At 44.6% G+C, this 24,157-nt stretch overlaps 1 protein-coding gene and 1 long non-coding RNA gene across 6 annotated transcripts in view; one reads left to right on the plus strand and one right to left on the minus strand.

The window, feature by feature from the left end:
- ZNF185 (zinc finger protein 185 with LIM domain) overlaps positions 1 to 24,157 on the plus strand; it is a 344,343-nt gene that overhangs the window by 100,516 nt on the left and 219,670 nt on the right. For all 5 annotated transcript variants that reach the window (XM_063937558.1, XM_063937560.1, XM_063937559.1 and 2 more), the window contains exons 6-12: positions 83 to 163; positions 3,092 to 3,163; positions 5,300 to 5,380; positions 8,157 to 8,180; positions 10,028 to 10,093; positions 11,581 to 11,664; positions 13,869 to 13,949. In XM_063937558.1, coding sequence (XP_063793628.1) covers positions 83 to 163; positions 3,092 to 3,163; positions 5,300 to 5,380; positions 8,157 to 8,180; positions 10,028 to 10,093; positions 11,581 to 11,664; positions 13,869 to 13,949 — 489 coding nt within the window. The remainder of the gene's footprint in view (positions 1 to 82; positions 164 to 3,091; positions 3,164 to 5,299; positions 5,381 to 8,156; positions 8,181 to 10,027; positions 10,094 to 11,580; positions 11,665 to 13,868; positions 13,950 to 24,157) is intronic.
- LOC134949152 (uncharacterized) overlaps positions 7,624 to 24,157 on the minus strand; it is a 63,900-nt gene continuing 47,366 nt past the window's right edge. Inside the window, exons 2-3 of the long non-coding RNA XR_010183116.1 lie at positions 11,556 to 11,642; positions 7,624 to 7,981 (exon numbers count right to left, since the gene is read on the minus strand). This is a non-coding gene — a long non-coding RNA (uncharacterized LOC134949152). The remainder of the gene's footprint in view (positions 7,982 to 11,555; positions 11,643 to 24,157) is intronic.

Below are 24,157 nucleotides of genomic sequence, written 5' to 3' on the forward strand. Positions count from 1 at the left end.
TTCTATCTGCCTGTAAGTCAGGTCATATTCAGCGCCACCTGCTGGTTTAAAATCAATTATTTTTTATTTATTTTTTAATCAGGCAGTTTTCATACAGCACCAATGAAAGTAGCACAACGGCAGCATCTCAACAGTCACCGCCATCATCAACCACCGGATACAAGTAAGTGACTTCATAGCGAAATAGAAGAGGAGTATTGTAGTTATAGGCCCTACCAGGAGGGTGCTAATCATTGCAACTACAGTATTTAGTGTGTGTGTTTAGCATTGGAGGTCACGTGCACTGGTCTAATATAGGGCATTTAAATCAGAGGCAGGACTCTGGGAGGCAACGGAGTCAGCTGCCGCCGGGCTCCTGCTTTGAAGGGGGGCACCTCTCCTCCTGTTCCGTGTGTTCAGCGACATTAATCAATTAAGTTAATTGACAGCAGCCGGTATTTCTTCCGTAGCCGACTTCCCCACTAGTCACTGCACCTTACAAAACACACCCTCTTTATTATAGATACACTGGAAGCAGACACCTTACTGATGGAGCTATTTGCCCCTATAAGGGAAGCATGAGAATTCTAACTATATGAAGTTATTTCTCTGACAATTACAAGTAACTTCATATAGTTAGCAGATATCTCCACCAGTAAGGTGAATGCTTCCAGTGCAAAAGGTTGCGGGTTCTAATCCTGGATATGACACTTGGAAATTAATTGTCAGAGAAATAATCAGCATTGTGAGGGACTGAGCAGATCTATGTAGTGTGTGGTTGGACCCCTACATAGATCTGCCTAGTTGCAACGGGTTTTGTAGTAGCTTCATATAGTTAGAATTAGAGATGAGCGGGTTCAATTTTACTCGGATCTCAAAACTGCATCTTATTGGCTCACGGATGATATATGGGGGGGGCACCAATATTTTTCTTGCATCCGGGCCACTGGGACAAACTTACGCCACTGATTTAAATCATATATCCCTGAATCAGGCCCACTCTCTTGAATGGTGGTTCATAAAGGTTGGGCTGTATGGATACGTATGGAGTTGTGTGTGGTGTGCTTGGATGAGCTAATCTGGCTACATGCAGTGGCATATCTATAATGGGCTCAGTGTGTGCAACGTACACGGGCCCCTTGGTCCAGAGGGGACCACACTGCACACCCTGCATCCATTTTATCAATACTTACCTCTCCGGAGTCCCGCGGCAGTGACTCTGAGCACTAGGTGGTGCACAGGTCTCCGTGAAAATGGTGCAGCAGCTGTTTTCCCAGTGTTTTGCGCAAGCACAGTAGGGAAAATCTCTGTAAAACTGACCACGCGCCATTTTCCCCAAGATCTGTGCACCACCTAGTGGTCAGAGTCAGTATCACTGCCGCTGTCTCCTAGAGAGGAGGGGCCCGGAAAGAGACTGCATGCCTCCTCTCTTAATACTCTCCTGGCTACATGGCTATCAGCTGTGTCTATTTATATATCTATTCTCCAGAAAATATATATCTATGCTCCAGAAAATACCCCAGATCGTAGGTGTAAACAATTGTTAATTTATGATACAAAATCATGACACCCTGGAGGGTTCAGCTGGATTTACAGGCGGCCGGGATGCCGGCCATCAGAATACTAACAGTGGCTACCCAGCCGCAAGTATGCTGGCAGCAGGGAGAGCACAAAGAGTCCCATTGCGGGCTCATTGCGCTCGCCACAGGTTCTATTCCCACTCTATGCATGTAGTAGACACTCACGAATGGGAATAGCCCTGTTTCGCCGGTATTCCACCTGCCGGCATTGCCAGCTGTCGGGATTCCGGCGTCGGTATTCTGAACGCTGGGATCCCAACAGCCGGCAATTTAACCATATACCGCCCTGCAGTATCAGCATTTGTTTCATGGCACCCCTAAGATAAAAGATTTTTATTGGTAAATTTGAAAACAAAATATTAAATTAAGTAAATTGTGCCTACCTGTCATGCGTAGGTTCCGTTATGTGGTGGTGTACAGTTGTGCTTTATGATTGGCAACCATCAGCATTGGTTTTGACTATCACTTTGATGATAAATAATTTGATTTGTTCCCGGACCACCAACCCGAGGCACCCCTGAAGACCCCTGTAAACTCGGTGAAAAAAACATTCCATATATTGAGTCATGCTGGTAACAATTATTATTATTATTATTATTATTATTATTAGTATAATAATCATAGTAATAATTTATAATAAATATAAATTATTATAACTTATATAATTATATAATGTAACACTTATGGTTTGTACGCACAGTGAGATTTTTTCTTACGATTTTGACTATATAGTCAAAATCGTAAGAAAAGTTAGTGCAGATCGCAAGGTGAAAGTCACCATGCGATCCCAATTCGATGCCGATGCGCGGTCCCGTGCGGTCGGCATTGTAAGAATAGATAGACTGTACAGGCAAGTCAATTTTGACTATCTCTATAGAAGAGATAGTCAGAATTGATACTTAGCCAAAATCGCACATAGCCAGTATCGCAAGCACACTCATTATGTGCTTGCGATACTGACTATGGGGTACATTTACTAAGCAGTGATAAGAGCGGAGAAGTCAGCCAGTGGAGAAATTGCCCATGGCAACCAATCAGCACTGACATAACATCTATAATTAGCATACTATAAAATGATACAGAGCTGCTGATTGGTTGATGGGGAAATATCTCCACTGGCTCACTTCTCCGTTCTTATCACTGCTTAGTAAATGTACCCCTATGTCCCGATCTAACCCCTGTCGCATAGTGATAATCGGGCATAGCCCGAATCTCACCGTGTGTATGGGCCATTACTTATATAGCCCCAGTATTTTACGTTACCCGTTACACTGTCTACAGTGTTTACTATGTTGCATTGGTGCGACTAGTTACCTCACTGGAGTTTCACTTGGCAACAAACACTGCCTGTAACAGCGCTCAGTCTCACCACAGTGCAATACTGTGAGTGCACTACAACAACCAGCAATGTGCACTGTGTTAGTTTTACAACCAAAGCAACAGCTAACCACCATAGGCTATACCCACTTCCACCACTGTATGTGCAATAATTATGTTACTCTTCCTATAACACACCATTATTATTTCTTAAGGAATTCTGGAACATTTACAGCTAAGGAGATAACTACAAGCTCCCCATCACCAACAGTTCAATCCAGCAACAAGTAAGGGATATATAGTATGTAAGGCTCGCTCAGAGTAACTGTTCAGTGTAAGCTTATTATTATTATTATTATTATTACAATTAACAAACCAGGGACTGACCACTGCAAAACTGTTTTCTTTCCTTCTAAAACTGTCTGTCTGAATGTGTTTATTCACATTTTTCTTTGGTGAACTGCAGGTTCCAGCTAGCTGGCCCTGGTTCCAGGAGAACCACAAGTGCCATCTTGCCTCAGCTGCCACGACCCATGCTGGTATTACTAGTAGTTCACCAAAGACTAAATAGTTGTAATATTATTATTACACTTTATTGCCCCATGCACGCAGCCCTGGGGTATGGTCAAAGAGCCCTGGTGCTATTCTCTCCAGGACTGGTCTTAACCAAGAGGGTCTTGCATACATTTATGTGCACTCGACTCCCCTGGGAAAGAAAGCTCTGGAGCCAACAGGCCTGGGATTGATATGGAACCATAGTGCTTAACTAAAACCTGACTGAAATCATGAATATTACATGCAGTACATGCAGAAGTAGACATAGAGGGGGTCATTCCGAGTTGTTCGCTCGGTAAAAATCTTCGCATCGCAGCGATTTTCCGCTTAATGCGCATGCGCAATGTCCGCACTGCGACTGCGCCAAGTAAATTTGCTATGCAGTTTGGATTTTTACTCACGGCTTTTTCATCGTTCTGGCGATCGTAATGTGATTGACAGGAAATGGGTGTTACTGGGCGGAAACAGGCCGTTTTATGGGCGTGTGGGAAAAAACGCTACCATTTCCGGAAAAAACGCAGGAGTGGCCGGAGAAACGGGGGAGTGTCTGGGCGAACGCTGGGTGTGTTTGTGACGTCAAACCAGGAACGACAAGCACTGAACTGATCGCAGATGCCGAGTAAGTCTGAAGCTACTCAGAAACTGCTACGAGGTGTGTAATCGCAATATTGCGAATACATCGTTCGCAATTTTAAGATGCTAAGATTCACTCCCAGTAGGCGGCGGCTTAGCATGAGCAAATCTGCTAAAATCCGCTTGCGAGCGAACAACTCGGAATGACCCCCAGAGTTTCCTTCTGTTTCTGACAGAGTATTTTATTTGGGGGGAAAGTGTCCAGCATTCGCTCTACAATGGAATGATTCTCAACTTGTTTTCCCAACCAGTGTGAACAACCATTTCAGGCTGTGTTTCACTATATAGGCGCAATGTTTGCTCCAGATACTACCAAATTATCATTCCAACCGGCCAACTAGTTGGCCGGTTGGAACGATAACCGCTAAATTTGTGGCCAGCTCAGTGTTCCCAACTCCTACGTCTACCTTTCCCATCGACAAGAGCTACTACTTCTATGGAACAGTTTTCACTGACTCCAGAATACAGATATCACCTCACACCAATACAAGGGATCCGTCCAGGATACCGGCAGTTGACATCCCGGCAGTCGGAATGATCCTACCGGAATCCCAACTCTGTTTAGGATGCCGGCTCCAGCATCCTGACATGAATCCAAATGCTGATGCCAGGATCCCGAATGCAGGAATCCCATTTGACTCATCATTGGCATGCGGCGCGGGCGGGGAGGGGGGTAGTTTTTGGCTATGTGTGGGATAGGGTTAGGCTGGGGGGAGGGATTAAGCTGCTGGGAGGGGAGTTAAGGTTATGCACCCCGGGTAGGTTTAGGGTTAGGCTGGGGGGAGGGATTAAGCCACTGGGAGGGGAGTTAAGGTTATGCACTCCGGGGAGGTTTAGGGTTAGGCTGCTGGGGGGGGGGGGGGGGGTTAGGGTTAGGCTGGGATTTTTTTCTTCAGGATGCCGGTGTCGGTCATACAACCACCAGCATCCCATCTGCCGGGGTATCATATGTATCCACAATACAGGGGTATGAAGACTGAGGTATATACTGTATGCATCACTTTGTTCCCTCATATAATTTATAAATGAGAGATATTAAAAGTATAAGCATTTATATCCTGTTTCTTGTAACTTAAACATGCTTCATCCTCATGTATATTGTGGCTAACACGGTACCACCATTTATTTAATCAGTAATTTGAAAAATAGTAATTTCTATCTGCCTGTAAGTCGGGTCATATTCAGCGCCACCTGCTGGTTTATAATCAGAACATTTATTTTTAATTTTTAATCAGGCAATTTTCATACAGCACTAATGAAAGTAGCACAACGGCAGCATCTCAACAGTCACCGCCATCATCAACCACTGGATACAAGTAAGTGACTCCATAGCGAAATAGAAGAGGAGGACTGTAGTTATAGACCCTACCAGGAGGGTGCTAATCATTGCAACTATAGTATTTAGTCTGTGTGCCAGGTATTGGAGATCATAAGCACTGGCCTAATATAGAGCATTTTGAATGTGCACAAGATGGCGGCTGAGTCATTAGCATATTTTCGCAAGTACACTGAGAAAGAAATTGCAGTTGTGCATAAACCGTATATCCCTGAATCAGGCCCACTCTCTGGAATGGTGGTTCATAAAGGCTGGGCTCCATGGATACGTGTGGAAATGTGTGTGGTGTGCTTGAATAAGCTATTCTGGATACATGCAGGGGTATATCCATAATTGGTGCAGTGTGTGTGGTGCATACGGGCCCCTGAGTCCAGAGGGGCCCACACGGCACACCCTGCACCCATTTTTTCAATACTTACCTCTCCGGGGTCCCGTGGCAGCAGCAGTGACCGAGATTCTGAGCACTAGGTGGTGTGCAGGTCTCTGTGAAAATGGTGTGACGGCCATATTACCAGCATTTTGCGCATACACAGTAGCAAAAAGAGTGAAGGGAGCAGGATGGAGACTGAACTCCTGTCTAAATATGCCCCTGGCTACATGGTTATTAACTGTGTTTACTTGGGGAACAAGCTACATATATGTATGCTTCAGAAAACGCCAGGTTGTAAATGTATACAATTGTAATGCAGTAGTTCCCAAACTTTCTTGAATCACGGCGCCCTAGAGTATCAGCATTTTTTTCGTGGCACCGCTAAGATGTTTTATGATTGGCAGCCGCTAGCACTGGTTTTGACTATCACTTTGACGATAAATAATTTGATTTGGTCTCGGACCACCAACCGGAGGCACCACTGGAAGAGCCTTGTGGCACCCCAAGGTAACTAGAAACACAGTTTTAGAACCACTGCAGTAGAATGTGACTTTGCCAAATATAGGTGGGTGCCAAATAACCAAGCAACTGTCTTGAATGGACTGATGTAGTAATGTTGTGCAAACTACTCTAGGATTTATGCACTGGCAGTAGTGATATTGTATTGAGCAAGATTTATGGGAGCACCTGTTGTGTATTTAGACAACCTTACCCCTTTCACACCTAATTTCCAGGTTTGATCTGGGTAATGTGAACACGGTTTCAAGTCATATCACAACTGCTAAAACCACTTTCTCACTGCATGTTGGATCTGGGAGACATCTAAATCAAATCAATATTTGGTGTGGCCACACTTTGCATTCAAAACAGCATTAATTCTTCTAGGTACACTTGCACACAGTTTTTTAAGAAACTCTTCTGTGGATGTAGGCTTGCTCAAATCCTTCTGTCTCTTCATGTAATCCCAGACAGACTCGATGAGGTTGAGATCAGGGCTCTGTGTTCTTCTTGTTCTTCTTTACGCTGAAGATAGTACGTAATGCCACTGGCTGTATGTTTGGGGTTGTTGTCCTGCTGCAGAATAAATTTGGAGCCAATCAGACGCCTCCCTGATGGTATTGCAGAGATTTTGTGGATGGACTCCTTGTGGATGCACTCAATGAAATGATGTATTCGCCAGATTAAAATATAACTTTGAATACACATATTTGATTAAAAAAAACTAAACAAGGACAAAAATATATTCATATATTTCATATGATAATATTTTATTCCTTAGATACCTCAGTTAAAAGAATTATTACTTGTACAGTATAATTACTGAGCTTGTTGAGAAGTTACTTTGTTATCAGTATTATCAACATAAGACTAGAATGGTCAGTTTGCTGAGGTTCCCTCATTTGAGGTATGGGGCAGATGAATTAAGCCTGGAGAAGGGATAAAGCAGTGATAAGTACAAGGTGATAACGCACCAGCCAATCAGCTCCTAGTTGTCAATATACATATTGGAGCTGATTGGCTGCTGCATTATCACCTTACACTTATCACTGCTTTATCACATTGGAGGTAATTCTGAGTTGATCGCAGCAGGATTTTTGTTAGCAGTTGGGCAAAACCATGTGCACTGCAGGGGGGTGGGGGTGGGGGGGCAGATATAACATGTGCAGAGAGAGTTAGATTTGGGTGGGGTGTGTTCAATCTGCAATCTAAATTGCAGTGTAAAAATAAAGCAGCCAGTATTTACCCTGCACAGAAACAAAATAACCCACCCAACTCTAACTCTCTCTGCACATGTTATATCTGCCTCTCCTGCAGTGCACATGGTTTTGCCCAACTGCTAACAAAAATCCTGCTGTGATCAACTCAGAATTACCCCCATAGTACAGTATGCAGTTGGTGATATCCATGTGTCTCCTACACTAATACAGATGTGTCATTATACTCTGTGGCTTCAGTCACACCATATAGCACCTCTCAGTGCACCAGGTCCTGGGTGACTTGAGCATCTTTTTTCACACAAAAACAAAATGTACTTATTCGCATATATAAAACGACTGGGAGTGACAAAACTACATTGCTAGTTTACAGTGTGTGACATTTGCACATCTGTGTGCGACTGAGTCTGAACTGTGTGAAATGGGCTCTGATGTGAGCGTCCGCAGCTTCTTCTTCCACCAAGCTCCATTGTGCTTCATGAGCTCTTTGCTGATTCTATGATGCGACACAAAATGAAAGAAAAGTTTTATACCAGCAAATGAAACGGTTTAAGCTCTAGGCTGGGAAGAATGCAAGAGTGCAGGAAATCTGGGAGTGTAACCAAGTTATATATGTTCTATACCTTATGTTCTTTATGGTAAATTCCTTTTTTTTTTTTGTCTCTATATAGGCCAACTTCATCATACATCATAAGGTGAGTTCAGTTCTGTAAATTGGCCAGAACAGCATGATATCAACACATGATAACTATATATTACCGCTTTCACACCGCAATGCCGGGTCACACCTGGGATATGGAAACAGGTCCTTCCCGGGTGCGACCCGGCATTGGACCCTTCACACTGCCACCCCGACCTGGCAATATGGCAGGTCGGGTTGCCATCGGGGGGCAGGGACAGAGCCGGCATCGGTGGCAGGTGCGGAGGTTGGGCTGGGAGAGGAGTTCATCTCTGCGCCACCTCACCCTATGCAGTGAACAGGTCCGGGGTCGCATCGACCCTGCAACCCGCTCACACTGCACCTGACCCGGTATTTAACCCGGGAATAACCCTATACTGGGTCAATACCGGGTTATTTTTGTGATGTGAAAGGGGTTTAACACTGTCTCTAAAAAACTGGTGGGTCACATACATATTTTTCACATTGCAAAATAAATGTTGATCTTTGGCATTGTGGGTTTACTATATTTATTATATTTAATCTTTTAAACAAAAACTAATTTTAACTTGTATGATATTGATTTTCCAATGTTATGTTTTTACAAATCAGCCTTACCATAAGAAAATGGGGTAGATTTACTAAAATTTATGAAAAGTAAAAGTGGAGGAGTTGCACACAGCAACCAATAAGATAGCTAATATCTTCTAGGATGTACTAGATACATGTTAGCTAGAATCTGATTGGTTTCTATGATAAATACCTCCATTTTTCATTTTAGAAGGTTTAGTAAAACACATAAACCCATACTTGCGAACTGTTTAACACCCCTCTCTGGGAGAAGCCCAGAGAGGAGAAGCAGCTGGGAACTTGCGGGATGGGCACGGGCATCCGCATCATTATACCCCATCCACATGATGGTAAATCCAACAAATAGGGAGTCCTCAAGGAAGGGGCGGGGCTAAAAATAGTATAATGTGCGCCCATTTAGCCCTGCCCCATCCATTTTGACCCACAATTCCCTACATTATCAAGCTATCCTTCCTGCTTCCCTAGGAAGTGGGCGGGATGTGAGAGGTGTACCCACTCTTCTACGTAAATATGTATAAACTTTTAATACATCTCGAACAATGTAATATGGTTCGAGAAATTCTAATTGCTATCATTTAATGAAGAAAAAAAACTACTGTATTTCTAGATTTATTTTAAAAAGTTCCTTTGCATGTACTATGAAGCCTTTATATAGAACCTTATCATGACTGATACCATAGATAAATCAGTTATTATGTGTTTGTATAATTAATATAATATAATATAACATAATATGAATACAATTCCAAATGAAGAGTAGAACAGCAAAATAAACACATGTATTCATGTAGACATCCATTATCATACTTCCAACAGTTAGAGATGAGAAAGAAAAAAATACAGGTAATTCTTTTTCCTGATCTGACCGAACTATGAATCGAAAATCTGCCCCCAAAATCTGCCCCTCTGCCCAGATAGCCCATTTTTGTGGAAAACTCCAGCCCTTTAGGGGCCAAGCAGGACTGTCCCACCAAATTTGGACAGTTGGGGTATAATTTTATGAGAAGTAAAGGTCTTGAGAAATATCAGTGATAATATACTGTAGATTATAAGGTCAGTATATTATATTGCAGTAAGTATCTGATTTGAAATGAATTTGCTTAGCAAGTTCTCATAAGCCAGTCTGGTTACTTTTTTTGCCTTTCTGTACATTTGTATTAAATAAAACTGATACAGTAAGATTTAACTATCCTTTTGGGGGGTTTTTATTGATGAATGTACAAAGAAGGAGTGCACTAACTGGAGTAGTTATTATATTATCTAAACAGTAAAAGCTTGTTTTTTTTATCACAGGGGGCAGCCATTTAATGCAGTCTCTCAAGTAAAAGGCCAGTCTTCCTTTAATGGATACCAGAAAAGGTAATGAATGATCACTTTTACAACACAAATAATTTGTGCATCCAGGTGGCCTCACTCAGAAAGCCATGTAATCCTGTTACAGCAAATCATGCAATACTTAAAGGACCACTAAACCTCAAAATTGGGCCCTTTAAATTTGAAAAGCTTAATTAGGAAATTTAGTGGTCCTTTAATTATTGCATAACTTACTATTACTGTAACACTACAGCTCTGTTACAGTGTATAATGTTTAGGACAGTGTTTTAATAGAATCCAGGTAAAAAATCTGAGATAGCAATCACTTGAGTGAATTTTCTGGATACCACTTTTTTTTCGGGCTATTCAATTAACCCCATATTTTGCGCATGAAAAATATAAAATTTCCAAGGTGAAAACACATTAAATCCGTGATACTGTAAGTCATAGACCTTTGTGTTTTTGCGGCCATATTTGGGGGGAAAAAATGCCTGATTATCGGGCATTTGGTTTTGCCGGTCTGATGCAAGCAAAACAAAATCCACAATCAGTGTCGGCCGCAGGGCTAATTGGATAGCCCAGCGGCTAATTGACTATGGGGGTCATTCCGACCCATTCGCTCGCTGCGTTTTAACGCAGCAGAGCGAACGGGTCCCTGCTGCGCATGCCCCGGCGCCGTAGTGCGCCTGCGGGGGGCCGAAGGCTGTAGCAGGACAGCGATCGCCTCTGCCTGATTGACAGGCAGAGGCGATCAATGGGCGGGAGGGGGCGAAACGGCGGCATTTGGCGGCCTTTTCGTAGGCGCAGTCCGGCCAATGCAGGCGTGGCCGGACCCAATGGGGGGTCGGGCCGCAGCACCTGCGTGACGTCATATGTAGCCGCTGCGGGCCATGGAGCGAGGAGTAGCTCCCGGCCAGCACACTAAAGCTGCGCTGGCCGGGAGTTACTCCTGAAGTGCAAAGGCATCGCTGCTGTGTGATGCCTTTGCACTTCTGCGAGGGGGCCGGACTGGCATGCGGGGCGGACTAGCCCCGTGCTGGGCGTCCCCCTGCATGTCAGGAAAGATGATCGTAGCTGTGCAAAATTTAGCACAGCTACGATCAACTCGGAATGACCCCCATATCCCACAATATCTGATAATGGCTTTATTTGATCTTAAGAACCTAACACCCTCATAAAACACTGTGCTATGTATTAACTAGATCAGATGGTTTTCAGACTGTAATATTGGTATTGTTTTGGGATATAGCCAGTCTTATATACAACAAATCTATCTATCTGCAGCATCAAGGGTTAACTGTTGAATCTTGAAAGTATGAAAGTAGTTAGTCAGCTTTTGTGATACAAATAAACTAAAACAAAACAAACAAACAAAATATTGAAAATATGGGAGAGGAGTTATCTATATCTTTTGTACATATCTATATCTGTACATATCTTTATATAGTTATCTATATCTTTTGTACATATCTATACATCAACAAATACAAAGAATGGATTATCTTACCTGTAAATGTATACATTTATTATAGCGCCGTCCAGGCTCGTACAACCAGTCTACCACGAGTACCCAATGCTAGCGGTGGAAAGATGTCTACAGAGGAATACAAGAAACTGTAAGAACATGTCACTGTCTTATTAAATGTCACTAATACACACTACAATGGGGAAAAAATCTACACATCCATCAAATTATTATTATACTTATTATTATTATTATTATCCTTTATTTATATGGCGCCACATGGGATCTGCAGCGCCCAATTGCAGAGTTAACAAATAAGCAAAACATGAAGAGAGTGACTTACAGTTCAATACGATATAGGACAAGTACAGGGTATATAAACATAGCTGCATCAGTAAACAGCACTGGAATAAGTATCAGGGTGGCAGAAAACCGAAGGATTTGGTGCCATCAAAGGGAGTATTAAAAAGATGATAGGTTAAGTAAGAGACGTAAAAGCACATGAGGGAAAAGGACCCTGCTCATGAGAGCTTACATTCTAAAGGGGAGGGGCACACAGACAGGGGTCACACGGATGGGGTAGAAAGTGAGCATGGGCCACAGAAGGCTTAGAATGAGAGACGGCTGCGTTTGGTGAAGAAGTGCGTCTTGAGAGTCCATTTGAAGTTTTGTAGAGAGGTGGAGAGTCTGAGGGGGAGAGGTAGAAAATTCCAGAACAAGGGAGCAGCACGTGCAAAATCTTGGAGGTAGGAGTGGGAGGAGGTAATCAGAAGACAGGAGAGACAGCATGCATTTGCAGAGCGAAGAAGAGGAGCGGGAGTGTAAAGGGAGATAAGGTCAGAGATGTAGATGGGAGAGGAGTGGGTGAGGGCTTTGTAAGTGAGTGTGATAAGCTTGAAATGGATTCTGAAGGGGAAGGGAAGCCAGTGAAGGTCTTGTAAGAGAGGAGAGGTGGACGTAGTGCGTTTGGTGAGGAAGATGAGCCGGGCTGCAGCATTGAGGATAGATTGGAGTGGAGAGAGGTATTTGTCAGGAATGCCAGTCAGGAGGAGATTACAGTAGTCCAGACTGGAGATGACCAGTGAGTAGATAAGGGTCTTGGTGGCATCCTGGGTGAGATAGGGTCTGATCCTGGAAATATTTTTGAGATGAAAATTACAGGTTGGAGATACGTGCTGAATGTGTGGTTTGAAGGAGAGGGAGGAGTCAAGGATTACTCCAAGACAGCGCACTTGGGGGCTAGAGGAGATAGTAGTGCCATCAATAGATAATGAGATAGTGGGAGGTGAGGTTGTGCGGGAGGGTGGGAAGATGATCAGCTCAGTCTTAGGCATGTTAAATTTAAGAAAGCGCTGGGACATCCAAGAAGAGATAGCAGAGAGACAGTTGGATACACGTGTGAGGAGAGTAGGAGAGAGGTCAGGGGAGGACAGGTAGATTTGAGTATCATCAGCATAGAGATGATATTGTAAGTAAAAGAGCTAATGAGTTCTCCTAAAGAGGATGTGTAGAGAGAGAAAAGGAGAGAACCAAGAACAGAGCCTTGGGGGACACTTACAGTTAGTGGAAGTAGGGGGAGGGGGGGGTGGAGCCATGAGAGGAGACAGAGAAGGAACGGTCAAAGAGGTAGTAGAACAGCCAGGAGAGGGCAGTATCACGCAGACGAAGAGAGTGAAGGATTTACAGAAGGAGAGGGTAGTCCACAGTGTCAAAAGCAGCAGAGAGGTCAAAGAGAATAAGCAAAGAGTAGTGTGATATAAACCTAATGTTTGCCTACACTGTCATCTAACAGCTAGGATGTGATGTGGGATATGATAAAATGCCCAAGTTTGCAATGTGATAATAGAATATATTGCAGGAATGTATCAAATATCACATGCAGGAACAGAGCTCGTGAGAAATCTCTTTCCCTATGAATCTTCTCCCCTCACTTCTCAGGGTATCTTTGCAAAAAAATACCCTGAGAGTGTGACCGAGCATGCGCCGCCAGCTAATGCCCTCCCCGCTTACACTTCCCTGCACCCAGGACCGGCGATACACATTGTACATGCCGGGAGAAAACTGAATTACGAAACAATGCAATGTCTATGTACATTAGTAAACATTCTACATTAGAATATTATTTATATATATATATATATATATATATATATATATATATATATAAATATAATATATGGTATATATACATACGTTGTGTCTGCTTGTGTGCAGAAAGTAAAGTTAAAGACAGTGGATACTATAAAATAGTTTTATATTGATTCAAATCTTCAGTGTTGCTCTTTAAGGTGTAGTTTCATTTAAGAGCCCATGATGGTTGTCATACTGTATCTAATTTATTATTAATCATTCTAGGGCACCTTATAATTTAAGAAACAAATCAGTAGATCTGTCAGATGACGAGACACCTTTCACCCCACAGGAACAAGTGAAGAGGTAAAAATGACTTTAATCTATATATTTAAGTGGAAATTATGGGGTAGGCTATATTTACTAAGCAGAGGTTTTTCAAAACTGCCACTTGTCGGTAGTTTTGGCCGCCAGACTTAAGAGTACAATAATATTAAATGCAAAAACAGGAGTGCTCTGCATCTAATGTTATTGCCCTTTTAAATACTGCAGCCAGAACCGCTTTTTAGAGTATCATCTGAGTAAATTTACCCCTATGTGTGTGTAAGGTTTTGTAATTATATCTTTTGTATCATTGACCTCATTTACAGGGATGTGGTATAAAATATCATCATAAGAATGCAGACATGGTCCGATTGTCAACATTCCGAATATTGTACTCCAGCCTAACCCTAACCACAGCCTAATCCTAATCCGGGTTTTCTCTGACGTCCTAGTGGATGCTGGGGACTCCGTAAGGACCATGGGGAATAGCGGCTCCGCAGGAGACTGGGCACAGCTAAGAAAGATTTAGGACTACCTGGTGTGCACTGGCTCCTCCCACTATGACCCTCCTCCAGACTTCAGTTAGAATCCTGTGCCCGGCTGAGCTGGATGCACACTAGGGGCTCTCCTGAGCTCCTAGAGAGAAAGTATATTTTAGGTTTTTTATTTTACAGTGAGATCTGCTGGCAACAGACTCACTGCAGCGAGGGACTAAGGGGAGAAGAAGCGAACCTACCTAACTGGTGGTAGCTTGGGCTTCTTAGGCTACTGGAATCCATTAGCTCCAGAGGGATCGACCGCATGGAACCGGCCATTGGTGTTCGGTCCCGGAGCCGCGCCGCCGGCCCCCTTACAGAGCCAGAAGCAAGAAGAATCCGGAAAATCGGCGGCAGAAGACATCAGTCTTCACCAAGGTAGCGCACAGCACTGCAGCTGTGCGCCATTGCTATTCATACACACTTCACACTCCGGTCACTGATGGGTGCAGGGCGCTGGGGGGGGCTCCCTGAGAAGCAATAAATACACTTTGGCTGGCAAATATATCACAATATATAGCCCCAGAGGCTATATATGTGATAAATACCCCTGACAGAATCCATAAAAAAGCGGGAGAAAAGTCAGCCGAAAAAGGGGCGGAGCTATCTCCCTCAGCACACTGGCGCCATTTCTCCCTCACAGCTCCGCTGGAAGGAAGCTCCCTGGCTCTCCCCTGCAGTCTACACTACAGAAAAGGGTAAAAAAGAGAGGGGGGGCACTAAATTTAGGTGCAATATACATATAGCAGCTATAAGGGGATATAATTTAGTTAATCCCTGATTTATATAGCGCTCTGGTGTGTGCTGGCATACTCTCTCTCTGTCTCCCCAAAGGGCTTTGTGGGGTCCTGTCTTCTGTCAGAGCATTCCCTGTGTGTGTGCGGTGTGTCGGTACGGCTGTGTCGACATGTTTGATGAGGAGACTTATGTGGAGGAGGAGCAGGTGCCTATAAATGTGTTGTCACCCCCTGCGGGGCAGACACCGGAGTGGATGGACTTGTGGAAGGAATTACGCGAAAGTGTCGACTCCTTACATAAAAAATTTGACGACATGCCAAATGCGGGGCAGCCGGCTTCTCAGCCCGTGCCTGCCCAGACGTCTCAAAAGTCATCAGGGGCTCTAAAACGCCCGCTACCTCAGATGGCAGACACAGATGTCGACACGGATACTGATACCAGTGTCGATGACGAAGAGACTAATGTAATGTCCAATAGGGCCACTCGTTATATGTTTGAGGCAATGAAAAATGTTTTATAAAGACGCTGTCTTTTACATAAGAGATGCACAGAGGGATATTTGCCGGCTGGCATCAAAAATAAGTGCACTGTCCATTTGTGTCAGGAGAGGGTTATGGACCCGGCAGTGGACAGGTGATGCAGATTCTAAAAGGCACATGGAAGTTTTGCCTTATAAGGGTGAGGAGTTGTTCGGGGATGGTCTTTCAGACTTAGTGTCCACAGCAACAGCTGGGAAGTCAGCATTTTTGCCACATGTCCCCTCACAACCAAAGAGAGCACCGTATTATCAGGTGCAGTCCTTTCGCCCCCAAAAGAGCAGACGGGGTAGAGGCGCGTCCTTTCTGCCCAGAGGCAGAGGTAGGGGAAAAAAGCTGCAGCATACAGCCACTTCCCAGGAACAAAAGTCCTCCCCCGCTTCTTCTGCTTCCGCCGCATGACGTTGGGGCTCAGCAGGCGGAGCCAGGTACGGTGGGGGGCCGTCTCAAAAACTTCAGCAATCAGTGGGCTCGCTCACAGGTAGATCCCTGGATCCTTCAAGTGGTATCTCAGGGGTACAGGCTGGAATTCGAGACATCCCCCCCCCCCCCCCCCCGCCATTTCCTCAAATCTGCCTTACCAACGACTCCTTCAGAAAGGGAGGCTGTGTTAGAGGCAATTCACAAGCTGTATTCCCAGCAGGTGATAGTCAAGGTGCCCCTACTTCAACAAGGACGGGGTTACTATTCCACAATGTTTGTGGTACCGAAACCGGACGGTTCGGTGAGACATTTTAAATTTGAAATCCTTGAACACATATTTAAGAAAATTCAAGTTCAAGATGGAATCGCTCAGGGCGGTTATTGCAAGCCTGGAAGAGGGAGATTACATGGTATCTCTGGACATCAAGGATGCTTACCTGCATGTCCCCATTTACCATCCTCACCAGGAGTACCTCAGAATTGTGGTACAGGATTGTCATTACCAATTCCAGACGTTGCCGTTCGGCCTGTCCACGGCACCGAGGATATTTTCCAAGGTAATGGCCGAAATGATGATACTCCTTCGGAAAAAGGGAGTTTTAATTATCCCATACTTGGACGATCTCCTGATAAGGGTGAGGTCCAGAGAGCAGTTGTTGGTCGGCGTAGCATTATCTCAGGAGGTGCTACACCAGCACGGTTGGATTCTGAATATTCCAAAGTCTCAGCTGGTTCCGGCGACACGTCTACTGTTCCTGGGGATGATTCTGGACACAGTCCAGAAAAAAGTGTTTCTCCCAGAGGAGAAAGCCAAGGAGCTGTCATCTCTAGTGAGAGGCCTCCTGAAACCAAAACAGGTGTCGGTGCATCATTGCACGCGAGTCCTGGGAAAGATGGTAGCTTCCTACGAAGCGATTCCATTCGGCAGGTTCCATGCCAGAACCTTTCAGTGGGACCTGTTGGACCAATGGTCCGGATCGCATCTTCAAATGCATCGGTTGATAACCCTGTCTCCAAGGACCAGGGTGTCTCTGCTGTGGTGGCTGCAGAGTGCTCATCTCAGAGAGGGCCGCAGATTCGGCATACAGAACTGGGTCCTGGTGACCACGGATGCCAGCCTTCGGGGCTGGGGTGCAGTCACACAGGGAAGAAACTTCCAAGGACTTTGGTCAAGTCAGGAGACTTCCCTACACATAAATGTTCTGGAACTGAGGGCCATTTACAATGCCCTAAGTCAAGCAAAGCCCCTGCTTCAAAACCAGCCGGTTCTGATCCAGTCAGACAACATCACGGCAGTCGCCCATGTGGATCGACAGGGCGGCACAAGAAGCAGGACGGCGATGGCGGAAGCCACAAGGATTCTCCGATGGGCGGAAAGTCACGTGTTAGCACTGTCAGCAGTGTTCATTCCGGGAGTGGACAACTGGGAAGCAGACTTCCTCAGCAGGCACGACCTCCACCCGGGAGAGTGGGGACTTCATCCAGAAGTCTTCCAACTGATTGTAAACCGTTGGGAAAAGCCACAGGTGGACATGATGGCGTCCCGCTTAAACAAAAAGCTAGAAAAATATTGCGCCAGGTCAAGAGACCCTCAGGCGATAGCTGTGGACGCTCTAGTGACACCGTGGGTGTACCGGTCGGTTTATGTGTTCCCTCCTCTTCCTCTCATACCCAAGGTACTGAGGATAATAAAGAAAAGAGCAGTAAGAACTATTCTCATTGTTCCAGATTGGCCAAGAAGGTCTTGGTACCCGGAACTTCAAGAATTAATCTCAGAGGACCCATGGCCTCTGCCGCTCAGAAAGGACCTGCTGCTGCAGGGGCCCTGTCTGTTCCAAGACTTACCGCGGCTGCGTTTAACGGCATGGCGGTTGAACACCGGATCCTAAAAGAAAAGGGTATTCCGGAGGAAGTCATTCCTACGCTTATTAAAGCTAGAAAAGATGTAACCGTACAACATTATCACCGCATATGGCGAAAATATGTTGCGTGGTGTGAGGCCAGGAAGGCCCCAACGGAGGAATTCCAGCTAGGTCGATTTCTGCACTTCCTACAGTCAGGGGTGACTATGGGCCTAAAACTGGGTTCCATTAAGGTCCAGATTTCGGCTCTGTCGATTTTCTTCCAAAAAGAACTGGCTTCACTGCCTGAAGTTCAGACATTTGTCAAGGGAGTGCTGCATATTCAGCCTCCTTTTGTGCCTCCAGTGGCACCGTGGGACCTCAACGTGGTGTTGGGTTTCCTAAAGTCACATTGGTTTGAGCCACTCAAAACCGTGGATTTAAAATATCTCACGTGGAAAGTGGTCATGCTTTTGGCCTTGGCTTCGGCAAGGCGTGTGTCAGAATTGGCGGCTTTGTCATGTAAAAGCCCCTATTTGATTTTCCATATGGATAGGGCAGAATTGAGGACTCGTCCCCAGTTTCTTCCTAAGGTGGTATCAGCTTTTCACTTGAACCAACCTATCGTGGTGCCTGCGGCTACTAGGGACTTGGAGGACTCCAAGTTACTGGACGTAGTCAGTGCCTTGAAAATTTATGTTTCCAGGACGGCTGGAGTCAGGAAGACTGACTCGCTATTTATCCTGTATGCACCAAACAAGATGGGTGCTCCTGCTTCAAAGCAGACTATTGCTCGCTGGATTTGTAGCACAATTCAGCTCGCGCATTCTGTGTCTGGCCTGCCGCAGCCTAAATCTGTAAAAGCCCATTCCACGTGGAAAGTGGGCTCTTCTTGGGCGGCTGCTCGAGGGGTCTCGGCTTTACAACTTTGCCGAGCTGCTACTTGGTCAGGGGCAAACACGTTTGCAAAATTCTACAAATTTGATACCCTGGCTGAGGAGGACCTTGAGTTCTCTCATTCGGTGCTGCAGAGTCATCCGCACTCTCCCGCCCGTTTGGGAGCTTTGGTATAATCCCCATGGTCCTTACGGAGTCCCCAGCATCCACTAGGACGTCAGAGAAAATAAGATTTTACTCACCGGTAAATCTATTTCTCGTAGTCCGTAGTGGATGCTGGGCGCCCGTCCCAAGTGCGGACTGTCTGCAATACTTGTATATAGTTATTGTTAACTACAAGGGTTATTGTTGAGCCATCTTTTGAGAGGCTCTGTTGTGTTCATACTGTTAACTGGGTATAGTATCACGAGTTATACGGTGTGATTGGTGTGGCTGGTATGAGTCTTACCCGGGATTCAAAATCCTTACTTATTGTGTCAGCTCTTCCGGGCACAGTATCCTTACTGAAGTCTGGAGGAGGGTCATAGTGGGAGGAGCCAGTGCACACCAGGTAGTCCTAAATCTTTCTTAGCTGTGCCCAGTCTCCTGCGGAGCCGCTGTTCCCCATGGTCCTTACGGAGTCCCCAGCATCCACTACGGACTACGAGAAATAGATTTACCGGTGAGTAAAATCTTCTTTTTGGGGTGGACCGGCCCATCAGGCCATCAGCCCTTTTGTCTTTTGCCAGAAGTGCCAGGTGTCAGTCCAGCAGTGGCACCTACTCTCTGGGGTCTATTTACTAAGCCTTAAATGGAGATAAAGTGGACGGAGATCAAGGGGGACATTTGCTAAGCAGTGATAAAAGCGAAGAAGTGAGCCAGTGGAGAAGTTGCCCATGGCAACCAATCAGCACTGAAGTAACATCTATAATTTGCATACTATAAAATTATACAGAGCTGCTGATTGGTTGATGGGGCCACTTCTCCACTGGCTCACTTCTCCGCTCGACCAACCAGCTCCTAACTGTCATTTTACAAACACTGCCTGTGACATGGCAGTTAGGAGCCAGAGCCGGCCATAGGTATAGGCAAACTAGGCAATTGCCTAGGGCATTTGATATGCCCAGGGGCATCAGCAGCTTCTGCTGATTAAAATGATATGCGGCATGCCTATATTCTGTGTGTAGCATTTCATATGCAGATACAGCCACAGTCTCACACAGTATATAGGCATGCTGCATATCATTTTAATCAGCAGAAGCTGCTTGTGCATCCTAGCCACATAGCAATGCAAATAAGATGCATTTTCATAAAAAAAGGTGCCCGACGTTAGCATTGAGGCAATATTTATGAGGACATATCTGTATCCAAGCAGAGGCAGAGGTCACAGTGTTAGTGGCAGTGTGAGTGCTGTGTGCAGGTGAGTGGGTTGGTTGTGCAGTAGTGTTCGGAATATGTGTAAGGAGCATTATGTGTGTCATGTAAAAATGCATTAATAATGTGCAACATATGTGTAAGGGGCACTATGTGTGTCATTATGTGTATAAGGGCATTAATAATGTGCGGCATATGTGTAACAGGGAACTACTGTATGTGTGTCATTATGTGTATAGGGGCACTAATAATGTGCAGCAAATGTGTAGGGGGCACTATGTGTGTCATTATGTGTATAAGGGCATTAATAATGTGCGGCATATGTATAAGGGACATTATGTGTAAAAGGGCATTAATAAAAGAAGTCATAATGTGTAAGGTGCATTATGTTTATAAGGACATTAATAAGGTGTCTCATGTGTAAGGAGCATTACTGTGTGGAATGTGTGTAAATGCATTACTAATGTGTGGCATTATGCGTATAAGGTGCTCTACTATGTGGCGTTGCGTATAGAAAGTGCACTACTGTATCGTCTAATGTGAATAAAGAGCAATAGGGTGTGGTGTAATATGAATAAGGAGCAATTCAGTGTGATGTAATGTGAATAAGGGGCTCTACTGTGAGGAGTAACGTTTATAAGGTAAAGTGATACTTCTGTGGGATGTAATATGAATTATGGACACTTTTGCATGATCATATGTGAATAAAGTTGCAGTACTGTGTGACGTAATTGGAATTGAGGTTATTGCGTGGCCATGCCCCTTGCCAGCAAAAACACACCCCTTTTTGGTCTGTGCGCCAAATGTGCAAACTGTTCCTATTTAAAATATAGGGGGTACAAGGTCAGAGGCGGAACCAGCGGTGGTGCTAGGGGGCACCAGCCAAAATCTTGCCTAGGGCATCATATTGGTTAGGGCCGGCTCTGCTGATTGGCTTAGTAAATAGACCCCTTTGTCACTTACGCTAGCAGTGTAATAATTCATCATCTTGTAGTCTCACAGAGGCTGTGACTGATACCAAGTGTCAAAAATAGGGTTTGACAGCTGAGAAAGCTTTGTAAAGGGTGATTGTTGAATGCCATAGAGCGCCGCATTTGCATGCTTGTCAGCAACTTGGCATTTAAAAGATAAAAAGAAAATGATTTGTCTATGAAAATAGAGAAATTCCATCAGGCACCTATATTCCGGACTCCTTGGTGCTGGGTGGCTGTGAGTTAGGTGTTATTCTCTGATGCATAAGCGTATACGCCTGTCAGACACATGTGATAGCCAGAGCACAGTTACCACCTAGCCAGCGGTATTATTATACATTATTCCCACAAGCCATGACTGTGTAATGGTAATGAGGAGTATGAAATTGCAACGTGCTCCATGAAGGTGTGTGGGTGGCCTCTGAACTGGTTCTGCCACACTTGAATTCTCATATCAGCCATCAGAATTGCAACATTGCATATTTATCCAGCACTTTCTATCTTGCATGATTAAATCACGTATGCATTATTTAAAAGGTAAAACGAACCTATAAAAGTAAAATATTTCTATATAAACACAATGTACACATTCGTGCATCTGAAACATCTAATTATGTAATACATGCAAACTAGTATCAGTTCTAGAATGCTGTGATTTCTGACTGGGATCTGACCCCCCCCCCCCCCCCCCCCCCCCCTTCCCTCCCCCCCAAGCTTTCCAAGAAAAGTAGAGTGGCAATAAAGGTCTTAGGGGCAGATGTCTAAGCCTTGGACAGAGAGAAAGTACCGGCCAATTAGCTCCTAATAGCCATTTTTCAAACACTGGCTGGTACTGTAGCTCTCTCCAAAGCTTAGTAGTGTTTCATATTGGGGGTAATTCCAAGTTGATCGCAGCAGGATTTGTTTTAGCAGTTGGGCAAAACCATGTGCACTGCAGGGAGGCATATATGACATGTGCAGAGAGAGTTAGATTTGGGTGTGGTGTGTTCAATCTGCAATCTAAATTGCAGTGTAAAAATTAGAGATGAGCGGGTTCGGTTTCTCTGAATCCGAACCCGCCAGAACTTCATGTTTTTTTTCACGGGTCCGAGCGACTCGGATCTTCCCGCCTTGCTCGGTTAACCCGAGCGCGCCCGAACGTCATCATGACGCTGTCGGATTCTCGCGAGGCTCGGATTCTATCGCGAGACTCGGATACTATATAAGGAGCCGCGCGTCGCCGCCATTTTCACACGTGCATTGAGATTGATAGGGAGAGGACGTGGCTGGCGTCCTCTCCGTTTAGAATTAGAATAGATTAGAGACACTTGATTTACTAATTTTGGGGAGCATTAGGAGTACTCAGTAGTGTACAGTGCAGAGTTTTGCTGATAGTGACCAGTGACCACCACTTTTATTTATAATCCGTTCTCTGCCTGAAAAAAGCGATACACAGCACACAGTGACTCAGTCACATACCATATCTGTGTGCACTGCTCAGGCTCAGGCCAGTGTGCTGCATCATCTATATATATTATATATCTGCCTGACTGCTCAGCTCACACAGCTTATAATTGTGGGGGAGACTGGGGAGCACTACTGCAGTGCCAGTTATAGGTTATAGTAGGAGCCAGGAGTACATAATATTATATTAAAATTAAACAGTGCACACTTTTGCTGCAGGAGTGCCACTGCCAGTGTGACTAGTGACCAGTGACCTGACCACCAGTATATAATATTAGTAGTATACTATCTCTTTATCAACCAGTCTATATATTAGCAGCAGACACAGTACAGTGCGGTAGTTCACGGCTGTGGCTACCTCTGTGTCGGCACTCGGCAGCCCGTCCATAATTGTATATACCACCTAACCGTGGTTTTTTTTTCTTTCTTTATACATACATACTAGTTACGAGTATACTATCTCTTTATCAACCAGTCTATATATTAGCAGCAGACACAGTACAGTGCGGTAGTTCACGGCTGTGGCTACCTCTGTGTCGGCACTCGGCAGCCCGTCCATAATTGTATATACCACCTAACCGTGGTTTTTTTTTCTTTCTTTATACATACATACTAGTTACGAGTATACTATCTCTTTATCAACCAGTCTATATATTAGCAGCAGACACAGTACAGTGCGGTAGTTCACGGCTGTGGCTACCTCTGTGTCGGCACTCGGCAGCCCGTCCATAATTGTATATACCACCTAACCGTGGTTTTTTTTTCTTTCTTTATACATACATACTAGTTACGAGTATACTATCTCTTTATCAACCAGTCTATATATTAGCAGCAGACACAGTACAGTGCGGTAGTTCACGGCTGTGGCTACCTCTGTGTCGGCACTCGGCAGCCCGTCCATAATTGTATATACCACCTAACCGTGGTTTTTTTTTCTTTCTTTATACATACATACTAGTTACGAGTATACTATCTCTTTATCAACCAGTCTATATATTAGCAGCAGACACAGTACAGTGCGGTAGTTCACGGCTGTGGCTACCTCTGTGTCGCCACTCGGCAGCCCGTCCATAATTGTATATACCACCTAACCGTGGTTTTTTTTTCTTTCTTTATACATACATACTAGTTACGAGTATACTATCTCTTTATCAACCAGTCTATATATTAGCAGCAGACACAGTACAGTGCGGTAGTTCACGGCTGTGGCTACCTCTGTGTCGGCACTCGGCAGCCCGTCCATAATTGTATATACCACCTAACCGTGGTTTTTTTTTCTTTCTTTATACATACATACTAGTTACGAGTATACTATCTCTTTATCAACCAGTCTATATATTAGCAGCAGACACAGTACAGTAGTTCACGGCTGTGGCTACCTCTGTGTCGGCACTCGGCAGCCCGTCCATAATTGTATATACCACCTAACCGTGGTTTTTTTTTCTTTCTTTATACATACATACTAGTTACGAGTATACTATCTCTTTATCAACCAGTCTATATATTAGCAGC

This window comes from Pseudophryne corroboree, chromosome 8, assembly GCF_028390025.1.
Source record: "Pseudophryne corroboree isolate aPseCor3 chromosome 8, aPseCor3.hap2, whole genome shotgun sequence".
Taxonomy (NCBI): domain Eukaryota; kingdom Metazoa; phylum Chordata; class Amphibia; order Anura; family Myobatrachidae; genus Pseudophryne; species Pseudophryne corroboree.